Below are 13,406 nucleotides of genomic sequence, written 5' to 3' on the forward strand. Positions count from 1 at the left end.
TGGCTGAGTCCATGTTTCCAGAATTTTAATTAGAAATTTACTGGAATCAACAGTATCTGATATATAGAGGAAAACACATAAGTGGCTGAAGCTGAGTTTCTTTGTGAAAATATGCAAACAGTTGCAAATAGTTCTAGATAGTACCTATTTCTTGTTATTCCTAGATTTATTTTTTAAACAATCTTGATTAACACTGTCATAAAGACTATGATTACCAGGTCTGTATTTCAGGTGAGAAATCTAAGTCTGAAGCACTATTACATGAACAAGAAATTAAATAAAATCACTTCCACTGTGGTACAGAATGAACTAAAGAAACTATTTTAGGAACATTATAGCAGATGATCATGTAAAAAGCAAATATCTGTGTTGTTCATGTGCTTGGTACAATTACATGTAACCATCCCCCCCAGAAAAAACCAAAACAAAACACCTGTTAATCTGTATATTTTTATTTATAAAAGGTATAGCAAAATATTAATGAATTACATGCATATGTTAGATGTTCCTTTGTGGGAACTACACCTTATTTAGCAGGTGCCTTTGTGTGTTCATCAGTATTGCAATCAAATGGCACTCATACTAACTTCATAATTAATGAAAACCTTCCAATACCTTATCTCATGGCAGAGTTAAGGTTCAGTGACTGGAATTATGGAGGTAGAAATGATCTGAAGAAGGAGGAACCTTATAAAAGAATATACCCAAAAATATTGTTGGTTTTTAAGCATAAAGGAAATATTTAAAAACAGAAGATCACTGAAAAATATTTGCTGCAATGCTTTCCCTCCACAGGTCTTCAGCAAACAGAAAATAAAAGTCACATTCTTAGCCAGCAGTGAGAAAATGGATAGCTCAGATTTCTCTTCTCACTTTGATTACGCCTTTAAATGCCACTTCTAGTATCTGCAGTCACTGTTCCTCTTGCCATTCAAATCCACGAAGGCAGTCACTTCCCGAAGCTTTTGGTGTGAATTACCCACGTTTCTTAGATCCAATTCAGACTGGTCATTGATGTGCTACACACAGAGTAATGCTTTTCAGATTTTCTTAACTGTATTTTAATTCAAGTGGGGATCAAAAAAGTCATTAGACCACCATGGTTCCATGTCAAAGTCTTTCAAAATCTTCTTTTGATTTGATTATTTTCAAAAATCTTGGCTCATGCTTGCAGGGAATTGAGAACTTCAACAAGATTAATTTCTCTGCTGTCTTCCAACACTTCAAAGCTCCTACCACATTTTCAAAGGTTCACACTTTATCCTCAGAGAAACAGATAAGCATTGTCAAGTATTTTCAAAGAAAGAAATATAGATGCAGGTGTTATTGAAATATAGATATGGGCATATTTGACCCAGATGATAACTCAGTCCATGAGTCTGGACCTCTTTACCACTGTACTATCTGAGCCTACTGTAGTAATCCCCAGGCTCATTATGATTCCTTGCTGATAAGCTTTTACTGTATATATAAGACACAACAGGACACTAGCCATTTCTCCTTATTGAAACACAAGTCAGTCCTCCACATATCTATGTTTCCTTTTCCTACCATGTTTATACATAGTAGCACCACTTCTCTGCAGAGAGGCGGTTACAAGCAAAATGTGAGAGGAGGGGACTGTGATATAAAAAGAAAAATGTATCTTAACAAAAATAGATTTGTTGATACTGGCTCACAGACACACACACACACAAAAATCTTTAAATATTAAAAAATCCCCTGTCATTTCCCTACTCTCCTTGCTCTGCTGCAAAGTTATGAGGGCTCATTCATAACAACAGTGACAATTGCTGCAGAACACTGTGGTGTGATTGAGGATGACAAAAACACAGAGAGAGAATGCCTACACAATGCACATATATGGACATAGCCTGAAAATTTTAGTTGACACTTACACAGGGAACAATCTGGGCGCAAATATCCTCTTTGCCCCATATGTTCTGTATCACTTACCCAAGAGTAAATACATGCATGAAATCAATCTGAACCACTAGGATCTTTCATCTCCTCACTGATACCAAGGATTGCATACGGAATAAGGCAGTGGTGAATGAACCTCATGATCTTTACAGGGAGTTTTGCCTCAAGAAACTACAGGCAGCCACTGAAACAGAACTCAAAGATCTTGTTGAAATAGCACCCAAGTACAGGTAAACACAGAAATTCACAACTTGAGATTTTCTCATAGCATTCCTTCCTATAAAATGGCTTGCAGATTTAAAAAAAGTAAAAAGCAAACCAGTTTACATGTAAAAAACATGGTGTGCAGGTGTGCAAGAATGTTTCTAAGCCAGAGAATTGTGTGCATGTCTGTCACAATTGAGGTAGACTTTTTTTGTTGCTCCAAATATGTTCCAGCATATACTTATTTAAGGTCTTGGCAATGCTAAAGAAACTTGTGTCTTCAGTCTCTTTCAAGGCAGGCATTTTGCCTAACTCTTTGACATTGAAAGTGCATTTTCTTCATCCCCAGGTTGTGCAGGCTTGCTGTTTCCTCTTAATGTTAAAAATGAGTATCTCAGTCCTCCTGCCATACTAAGGAAAAGAGAATGAACAGTGGTGTCAGAGATATGTCACAGATGTCATTTCATAGGTATGTACCTTTCCTCCTGAAGGGCTAAAGAACACCAGCTATCATAAACTAGGAGTGCCTCAGAGTTATGTAATCCATCTGAGAAAGCAGCCCTGAGCAAGCAAAGATCAACTACTAGTTGCTCACACAGATTCATAAACACAGACGATAATCTAAGCACAGGAAGTTAGAACTTATATTCAGTGGGCACAACTCATTCAGTCAGTGTTCTCACTTCCCACACCACACCTGGTTTTTACTTGGCAGCCTCACAGCTCAGAACTGCTGCTCATAACAGAAGTAAAAAGAAATAATTCAGTTCCACACAGTAAAACTGCGGGCATATATTCACAATTAGGTCTTACCACAGTAAGATTTAGTATCTGAAAACAAACATGAAAAGACATAACTAACTGTAATGAACTTTACATCCTGAGGTAATGCTTCTTCAGGCCAGTAGTTTCAAAATTGCATCACGCAAATGAGTCCAGTCAAGTGAAACCTAAAACTAGAACTCACTGAGAAATTTTCAGCTTTAATAAAAAAAAGCTATTCAAGTTTCACTTACCAAATATTTAGCCCTACAAAGTTCAACATGGAGAATATGTAATCTCCACCAATCAACATTCCAATGTAAGCAATGGATATATTCTGAAAAGGAAACAAAAGTAATCCATTTTTTAAAGTCTGATTTCATCTCCATGAATACAAGTGCTTTTCTAAGGAAATAGCTATACTGTATTGCTGACCACTCTAATATCAGCCTTTAAATTCATTTCATGGGATGTCAGCCTTCTAGATAATGTAGCAATAAAAAGATTAATAAAATCAGTATGTTTTCTAAATGTATGTGACCTTCTAGGGGAAAAAAGCACTATCTGATATTAGGCAAAATGGAGCTAAGGCCACTTTTTCAAAATTTATTTCTTTATCATCTTCGGAATTCAAATCCCATTTCTTAAAAGTGAGTTTTGGGTTCTCCAGCATAAAAAGTTGCAGTAAAAGTTCATCATTATCAGCTTAAGAGGGTTATCTGCTTACTTTTCCAACTAAATGTGCAGTGAAATCACTTGGTACAGGTTCAAGACAGGCACAGTTTAAAGATTCTACCTCTCATCTACCTGCATCAAGTTTTGGAAAAATAGCCCCCTAAAGACAGAAGGAAAGATGTAGAAATGTATAATCATTTTACCAACACGGTGTTGCTTTCAATTGTTTCAGCAGCTGGCCTGGACAATGACATCTGTCTCTACCAGTATCTAATGGAGAGCGCTGCAACATAACCTGATTCTCAACTTCAGAGCTGCTCAAAGTGTGTCAAAGAGTATTACAGCATAGAAAACAGAAATGGTCTTGCCCTGACTTAATAGTTTGATGCAGATATATGAAATTTAAAAGAACACTTTCAGGGCCACAGAACGAAAACTACTAAACTAATCTTGCAGCTTTCAAAAAAGAAAAAGAATGTAGAAAGAGAAGTACCACTCTCCTTTTGCAGATTTTGTTATGGTGAATGTGTTGTTTTCCTTAGTCATGGATGGGATTCACTAGTGTGCTTAAGCTAGTTTGAATTCTGAAAATGTTTTGCTCACAGCTGCTTAAGTTTTATCTTTACTCAAACTCTCAGCTTTACAGTTCTGTGCTTCTCTCCAAACTGGCCTACAAAAAAAAGAGCACGGGCAATGAGGGATGTTCCTAGACCTGCTGTCCTCATCAATACAAAGCAAGATACACAATTTTAAATTAAACTGGGTTAAAGAAAACAGACTGCAAGGACACCAGGTCCAGCTTTTAAGACATACATGTTTCGGTGTTGATCAAATTGACCAGAATTTGTAGAAACTGGAATTAAATAGTCCCTTCAGCTAGAACATTAGTTCTCACACAGAGGCTGAGGCACTTAACCATAAAGCACACTCTCTACTTCAGGTTAGTCATTATTCTGTATCTATGGAAGCCCTATGTATCAGCTGCAAAGGAAATCAGTTTAGCCCAAAGTAAAAGAGGGTTAGTCCCTATCAGTTCACCTGGATTTGCATCAGGGCATCTTGACTAACACACGGTAACCTAATAAACAACAGAGGCATAAGATAGTGCCTGAGGAAATGTGGCTAAATGTACATCCTTTAATTAAAATTGTTCCAGTTTCTCTTGTAGGAGAAATAAAAATAGATCAATAGTAACAATGTTTTCTGGAGCACATCTGACTTTCAATGCAAGAGAACAGGGTCACTTTGTGGTGTGACTTTGGCACAAGCAGCGTCTCAGTATTAGCCCTCATTTTGAGTTTCCATCCCAAAGAAGAATCAAGATCACTGCTGAGCCAATGCTCTTTCCTATCTATTTGAGCACTTATATTTCCCTCTTCTGGTCCATAACTCACCTTGATGGCACCAACTACTGTTGTTGTGAGCGCAGAATTGTAATGACTGCACAGGACAGTAGAATACATCAAGAGAAACCTAAATAAAGGATAAAATTTTATAAATTCCTGCCAGGGAGCTAAGAAGTTTAGCATTACTTCAAGATGGTCAACGTTTTCTGGATCAGTGTTTTTCTAGGCTCTGTAGTCCCATCTGTTTCCAACCCTTATAAAAGAATTTCTGTGAATCTCTGTTTAAAGTTTATGATGGGCATATACAGAATATTCAAAATAGATGTGAAAATATGCTACTTGAGCTCTAGCAGAAACATCTCTTCTTTCTGTGCTGTTTATATATGAGTATTTGAAGTTAGTTTGACCTCTCAGTTGCAATGTGGAAGAGAATAAATTTATACAACTTTATACAATTCTTTTTTACTCTGCAGTTTCAACAGTATGAAAGCATTGTTTCATTACTTTTAAGTCTCCCACACTTTTCCAGCTGTTTTAAAGAACAGACACACTGAAACAGTTCCTATACTCAAGGACTTAACGTGCTATTAACTGCAAAAAAGGTAGGTGATCGAAAGAGACAGACGGAAGACACAGTACAGAAAATAAAAAGCTAAATGTCATGTTGTCCAGCACCGTACAGTGAAGCCAAAACTGTGAGGTCAAAAATCCACACAGCATTGAACAGTTATTTACACCATTGGAGAGAATTAAAAGTTAAGACATGGAAAAAAACCATTTCCTTTAAACTGTAACATAACTTGTATTTGAGTTTTATATTTGAGATTTGCAATTTGAAACACTGTCATGGAAGCAACCTGTTTGGTTCCCCTATGTCCTTACCCCAATAAGCAGGAAAGAATAAATTGAAACACAAATAAAATATTTGTCCAGTGCTGGAAATGTGTTGCCTATTAAAAAAAAAAAAAAGAGAGAGAGAATTATGTGCTATATAATCAACTGTAAGCACATATAAAACATACTTAATATGAAAATATGTAAATTCACAAAAAATGTTTAATTCATACCAAAATTATGAACCACACAAGTACACACTGTAAGCAATGAACATAAACGTATACAGAAAACTGTGTTTTGTTGTTTTACCGACAGATACTAACACTGTGAATAATAACATATAATAGTGTTGATGTGAGACAGACGGAAACAGCAAATACATAAATAATTTCCTCTAAATCTCTTCCCCACCACAGATTGCTTCATGAGCAGCTTTCAAGGCCCAAGGCTGTGTTTCTGAGCATTACTAAGGTCTCTCAACAATGAAGATCAATGAAAAGGCTCAATCACTCTGAAGTATCCTCCATAGTGAAGTGCAGCAAACAAACACACAGTGTCACACAGTCACTATGAAACATGTCACAGGTTCTTTTCCATCTCTAGTAACTTCTGGATATGCCTCATTTTAATCTGGTTAGTTTACACTTGCTGCATAAGCACCAAATTCAGCTAAGGCTGAACACATCCCTGAGGAAGAGAATACAGGCCATTAGTCCATCCTGAGCTACAGCCAGCTGAGCTACAGCCAGCTGAGCTACAGCCAGCTGAGCTACAGCCAGCTGAACCTCCACCATGTGAGGTAATAGGTAAAAAGGATCTAGCAGCTCTGCCATGCTAGAATTGTGCCGGTGTGCAACAAGAAGCTGCAGAGTGTAACAGAGAGCCATTCTGGGGGTTCCTTCCTCTTACATTGCATTATGCTTTCCTGTCCTCATAGTGAACCAGTTGGTGAAGGAGAAATTAGTAACTCAGACATTGACTCACAGACTGCAATCTCTTCAAGATTGCAGAACTATCTAGGGGACTAGAAGCATGTCCCTATCACACAGACGTGGTACTGATACTTTGACTTCACAGCAAAAGACGCACACTGTGTGAAGGGAAGAAGCTCTGTCAGGGCAAAAACTGGTCTAAAAATCTCCTAAGTACAAGGGTTATCTACCATCATTTGCTGACCTGTCATCAGTATTCTTCCATTTTCTATGTTTTCTCCATGATTTGATTTCTGTGTGTCACACTGATACTAGTTATCTGCATCATTTAATAGGACTTCTACTATTAAGTGATTAAACTAGGTGATGCGCGGCAAGCACAATGTTTTTCTCTAATAGACGTTTATTCTCTGCAGATAACTGAGAATTAAGTTGTTTACAGCAAACCAGCCAGTGGGCACAACACACTCCTTTATTTTCCCCTGAAAGTAAGTAAACCCAACAAGGTAAACCCAACAAGGTAACAAGTAAACCCAACAAGATAAACTTCTCTGACCAGGTCTCCCAAAATGTCTCCAACCCTGTGTGCTGGAAAAGCAATTGAAATCTTACAGCTATACAAACTTTTCCAAGATAGGCAGCAGGTACATTTTCCTAAATGGCACAAGGTCATGCTGGACTGATGACATAAAGAAATTTCACATTCACAGCAGACCTAATTCCAGCACTTTCAAGGAATCATAATTTTTCTACTTATAGCAGAATCCTAAGAGCACAATGACAAAATAATATGAGTTCAGGGCAATACAACAAAGAACATTGCAATGGCTTTATACCCTCCAAAGAATTTTCCACGGCAAATGTAAAATATTTCTAGAAAGGAATATAAGAGACTGGACTCACTTTACTATTAGGAAAAACGCAACTTAGCAAGTCTGTGAGGGAGCCAGGAAAACCTGGTCTGATATTTTATAGGTCAGGACATACTGCCTATGGATACTGTAATATGATTACCTGGAGAAAGTCACGCTCTCATTCTATGAGAATGAAAAATGTAGGTTACCTGATTTGGCTGAGATTAACAGAAATCTGCCCTGGACATCAGCATGTGAGAAGGACTTGAAATTGTCTGTATAGTTGTAATCTTGTTTTATAGCATGTGGTAAACCACACAGTGCAGCTGGATTCTCAACCATTTGCTCTAGCTGGGAGTCCCCAAACATACATTAGTTCACAGACAAGGACTCAAATAACGACTATTGCACAAATACAGCTTCTCCTTAAGTGAATAATCACAAGTTCTTATCTGTAAAGGACAAATCCAACTTACACTTTTTAAACACTAATCACTAACAAAGAGGTAGGATTACCTCTTCAGAAACAAACAAAAAGTCCCTCCCACTCCCCAAAAGAAATCTGAACAAAACAACATTATCAGTCTGAGATACGCAATATTGCTACTTACCTGTTGAAAGTCTCCAGTAGAAAAGCTAAAAATAACTGTTGGAATCACCATGAAACAAGCATTATAAAACAGGACACCGTATTTTCCCAACTCCTGTGAAAAATGAAACATGCTTTTGGCATTAAAAACCACTTGGGAGCAAAATACGACATATTAGTTTGGTAATTCTTCTGACATTATTGTCAGTAAGTAAACAGAATAGAATACGTATCAATTTAAAACACAAACTTGCATTCATCAGATTCAGTGTTTTGTACTAAGCCGAATTTCCACTTCAGTCACTTTGTCTGCGCACTCATCAGAGTATTACTGCTCTGTTATACCTTGGACACTTTCTATACAAGACCAGGAACTTTCAAAAGTGCCAGTCCTAGAAGTTCTTTGGGTTGACTTCACTGAAGTCTCTGCCTGGCAAGGAATTACCCAGTCCTTCTACTGCAAATCAACCATAAAAACACGTAACAGGAAAATGAATGAAGTTTGACTCATGGATAGAGCTCTGTAATCACTGATAATTGATGTAACTTTATGCAACTTGAGGGGTGCCATATAACCTGTGGGTTAACTTGCTTGACACAAAGGCAGAAGATTAAGACAATGAAAAAATAGCCTTCCCTTCCTCCAGATTCAGCCATGTTGTTTAGAAAATCTCTCCAGCCTATCTCTTCTCCCGTATCTTGCAGAAAATGGTGAGGCTGTTATGTGTAGCTCATGAATAAAAATGCAGTCTGGAATCGACTAAGATGTCTACGATTATTAAAAAAACATATATTTCTGCTGTACAGAGTAAACCACAGAAGTCAGAAACCAAACCTCTATCCGCTTTGCTATAGCTTGGTATGTTTCATGCCACTGCATTTGAAGAGCAGTCTGCCCAACATTTACATAAGTAAAATGTATCTCGGTATCAGCTAATTCCTTTTCACACCTGTCTTTGCTCAGACCTGCTTTTAGAAAATCAAAAATGACTACAGTTTCTGTGGTTATGACTCAGGCTGGACAGTTCTCTGTCTATTTAACATAAACCTCACATAAAGTGTGTTTCTAGTCAAAATGTCATCATCCCTATATAAATATGTATCAAATTTAGAGGTAAACTGTTTGCTTATGATTTTTTTTTTTAACGTAACTACAAACTCTGCCTGAAAGACTTGAGAGAAAATACAAAGACTGGCCAGAGATACAAATAACAATTTTTTTCCAGGATGTTTTGTATCAAGAATGTATATATCAACTGAAATGAGAAAGTAAATGAAGTTATTTAGGAGTTTATAATGGTAAGTACATAAAAGTCATATACAGTAATCTCACGACCATAAGGACTATAAGGTGCACCCCCAGGGAGTCGGCAAAATTCGCTACTTTGTAGATCATAAAAGGCGCACTGGACTACAAGGCGCAATTTTTTTCTGCAGCGAGCCTCCGCCCCCAGACCCCTCTGCACGGTTGCTGGCTGAGGCCCCGCCTCCACCCAGCAGCCATGGGCCCCCGGGTCCGCCTCCACCCAGCAGGGGAGGTGCCGTGGGCCCCCTGGCCCGCATTCAACCCGGTAGCCGTGGCCACCTGGGACCATCTGGACCCGGGAGGGGCTGTGCCGTGGGGCCCCCTGGCCTGCCTTCACCCAGCAGCCGTGGGCCCCCGGGCCCACCTCCACCCGGCAGGGGCGGTGACGTGGACCCCTGGGCCCACCTCCACCTGGCTGCCGTGGCACTGCCGGCTCCCCCCATGGCTCACAGCTCACACTTCCGGTTTGGCAAATTTCGCAACTTTGTACATCAGATAAGGCGCACCAGACTATAAGGCGCACTTCTGGGTTCGAGGGAAAATTTTAGTCAAAAGGGTGCGCCGTATAGTCGTGAAATTACTGTAATAAGTAGCTGTCTTGGGGTGACTAATGTCCTGGGGTGATTTTATGATGCTGAATTGTATCCCCATTCACCTTTTTAGCCCAGAAATAAGTTTTGTGACTTTAAAACTAGGTCCAAGAGTGAAAGGAGGGAAAAGGAGAAGAGGTAAAGTGTCTGAGGTGGTTGTATTCAAAAACATGGAGAGCTTCAGCTCTCTCTCTCAGTGTGTGTTGTTTGCAGCACAGACAATGGGAGAGAGCTCTCCTTCTCTTTTAGTTAGTTTTTTAGCTAGCTGAGGCAGAGAAGTTCCCTGGACTGTGACTTTTCTTTTTCTTGGAACTGATTAGCCCTGCTCTGGACTGAAAACCCAGAAAAGCACCAGAAGCTCACACCTGTTGCCCACTGGGGCTGGGATGTGGCTTTTACCAGCACGGGAGGGACTGATAAGAGACTGAGCGAGCCCAGCTACACCCCCCAAAAAGGATTCTCTATCTGAATTTGCCATCTCTTCAGAACAATGAGAGGTCCCATTGTTTAATATTAATTTTTTTCATGTTTGTGACTACTTTGCTCATTTAATAAACAGGGTTTTTTTTACTTTTCTCAAGGGAAGTTTATCTCCTGAACAGGTAGGGGGAAGGGCCACTTGAATTTGCTTTCTAGAGCGATCCCTTAGGAGGTTTCCTCCCTACATTTGCCCACAGTTATCATATTGTTATAATGCTAAATTCAATCTCATCACCCCACAGTTACCTTTGGATCAATTTTCTGCTTTGTATAAACTCCATTTGCTGCTGTGAAGATATCGTTTAGCAACACATAGATGTAGCCCTCCAGATTGAAAGACAGATCAGATCTGGGAAAAAAAGAAACACTATATTGTAAATAAGCAAAAAATATGCAATGTGTTGTATTACCTTGCTTACCAAGATGAAAACTGTGAATGAGGATATGCAAATCACTCCAGCCATCACAGGTTTTGCTTCAAGCCTTCCTTGTAAGTTAAAGTACTTTCCATTCCTCCAGTTACAGGACCATCACAAATGAGACATCAGACAGTTTCTAATACTCAGTGTTATAGTGGCAGGAAATGTTCAGTTTTCATACAGAGAAAAATTCCACCCATCTCAACCCTGACAACCAGTGCAATTATAACTGAATATACTTACCTATTTCTTTTATTACAAAAAGTGGCTAGGGAATAAAATTTGACTGTTTTTTTACAGTCAGAGCAGACATACTGTCACTCCTTGTGTTTTGACTTGTTACCTCATAAATACAGGGTAATTAATGTGATAGGACATGACTCTGAGTCACATCACATGGAAATTATTTACCCCTGTTCATAGAAAAGCCAGGAAACAAACAATCAAAATATTACCTTTCCTGTTAGGTAAAGGAATGTTTAAACAGAAAACAGAGGACAACAGCATATGGGTTCTTTGTGAACGTTATCTCACAGTGGAACTTAATCCAAAAAAAGGTGGGATTTTAATGATTAAAACAAAAAGGTCTAACCTACATTTAACAACCAAAATATCAGTCTTTCTATCCAGAGCAAAAACATACTTTTCCAAGACGATTAAAATACACTGATACCATGAAATAAAAGCAACATTCCTCACATAGTTTTAACTTGCTTCACTTATGATCCTGCCAACATGGAAAACCTAGAGGTGGAAAAAGGCACATCCAAATTCCTGTCAGTAGGAATTATATCTTTTCTTTTGTATAACTGTACCTCTCGGTGATGCCACTAGATGTCACAAATCAACTTGCTCCAGAGTAACTGATCTCAACTTCGGTTTACTTAGAACTAAACAAGGAAAAAGTCCTCCTGTTGTCCCTCCCCTCATAATATGGCTTTGTATGAGAAATTAAAACCTTACCCAGCGGCTATGAAAGCCCCAAGAATGATGGTAAATACGCTGACTATAATATTCAGTGGGTATCGCTTCCTGTAGGCAAAAATTGAAACAGTTCACATTTTCATTATTTGAAGCAGGGATTAAATGGCTGTCTGCCTGAAAAGTTTCAAAGCAATTAATAATCACAGAACATTTAACAGGAGGGCAAAGTCTTAACTTTACAGAAACAACGTGATTGCCCATGTGGCATGCTGTCAGACCTTGGCCCTGAGAATGGAGATTGAAAAAGCACTGTGAGCACTCTCTTACCAGACAATTATAAAAGCACAGATTAAAGGTTCAAAGTAACAGCACTGAACTCAACAAATTTAATGTGTACGGATACTCATAATAGACACATTTCAATGTGTTCCAGCAGTCCAATAAAGGAAAATCACTGTACATCTCTCATGCAGTTTTTCATGTCACCTTTGTTGAGGAAGATAATATACGGTACACTCTCTGGATTATTTTTAAATAGATACTTATTTGGAACTCAAACTGAAACTTTGTACTTGAAATGCCTTATGACATTCTTCACTACCACATCAGTGCTGCCACAGAGTAGTAAAAAGCATACAGTAAACCTATAAAAAGGTTTATACACGACTTTATTCGGAAATACCTTAAGTATTCATTTTTTGCATTACACTCCAGTATGCCTTACAAATATTCCCCTAGTCCTTATTCTGTCAAGATAGACTGAGAGAGAAGATCCATTAAAATAAGACATACAATACTCTTGAAGAAATGCTCTGGGAGAAATCCTATGTGTAAAGCAGCACATCTCTGGACCACTGTCCTGAAAATAAAGCGCTGAGCAGACTCTAGATAAATTAGGCTTTGATTATAATGACTCTCAGAGTAACAACCCAGACCCTGACGGTTTCAAAAATGCTGATATAAGCCTGCACAGACTCTCTAGAGTCCTTTCATTTTCAGCCCCGAGGAAATACATTGTCAGTCTGCACCAATACAGCATTCTCCTCCCAAACTTTCCTTTGGTTAGGACGTTGCTTGCACTCATATGCCCACTGTTTTTCACTGCTAAGCACTTCTCATCTCACTGACTCACATTTTTTTTTCACTTCCTTGTGGAAGTCTTCAGGCCAACAGAAGACAGTAAGTCTTGCTTCCCATACAGAAGTTAAAACTACTAAAGAATTCCAGAGCATCTCCACACATGAATCACACTGATCAATTAACTGCTGCTTCAGCCAAAAGGAGATGACTGCTTACCTGAGGGCTTTTTGCTTTTTTAGCTTTCTCCTGACCATCACTCTTGTATTGCCTGGGTTCAGCTCAGCAAGCTGTTTTTCTCCTTGTGAGTTCATCTTGTGAGTCCAGCACCAGCCATGTGGATAGAACTATGAAGTTCTATACAAAGTATGATGTATTTATACTCCTGTTCTTCCAATTCAGTACTACTGAAATTAGAGATTCTGAGCAGCTAGCATATCCTTCGTAATTTCTCATGAAAAATAACACAGGTGTCTGTAAATAAGGAA

General features: G+C 38.6%; 1 protein-coding gene across 13 annotated transcripts in view; it reads right to left on the reverse strand.

Annotated features, from left to right (window-relative positions):
- SLC35D2 (solute carrier family 35 member D2) overlaps nt 1-13,406 on the reverse strand; it is a 59,552-nt gene that overhangs the window by 35,284 nt on the left and 10,862 nt on the right. For 6 of the 13 annotated variants that reach the window (XR_004420803.1, XR_004420802.1, XM_033086123.1 and 3 more), the window contains exons 6-10: nt 11,881-11,949; nt 10,745-10,847; nt 8,145-8,237; nt 4,959-5,037; nt 3,144-3,226 (exon numbers count right to left, since the gene is read on the reverse strand). Coding sequence is in view for 11 of the 13 variants with exons in the window: in XM_033086123.1 (XP_032942014.1) it covers nt 3,144-3,226; nt 4,959-5,037; nt 8,145-8,237; nt 10,745-10,847; nt 11,881-11,949 (427 nt within the window). In the remaining 2 variants the exon portion in view is untranslated. Of the gene's footprint in view, nt 1-436; nt 2,539-3,143; nt 3,227-4,958; nt 5,038-5,792; nt 5,861-8,144; nt 8,238-10,744; nt 10,848-11,880; nt 11,950-13,137; nt 13,393-13,406 lie in introns of those variants that run through there. The other 7 variants (XM_033086124.2, XM_033086130.1, XM_033086129.1 and 4 more) reach the window with 7 other exon arrangements.

Source organism: Catharus ustulatus, chromosome Z, assembly GCF_009819885.2.
Source record: "Catharus ustulatus isolate bCatUst1 chromosome Z, bCatUst1.pri.v2, whole genome shotgun sequence".
Classification (NCBI taxonomy): Eukaryota; Metazoa; Chordata; class Aves; order Passeriformes; family Turdidae; genus Catharus; species Catharus ustulatus.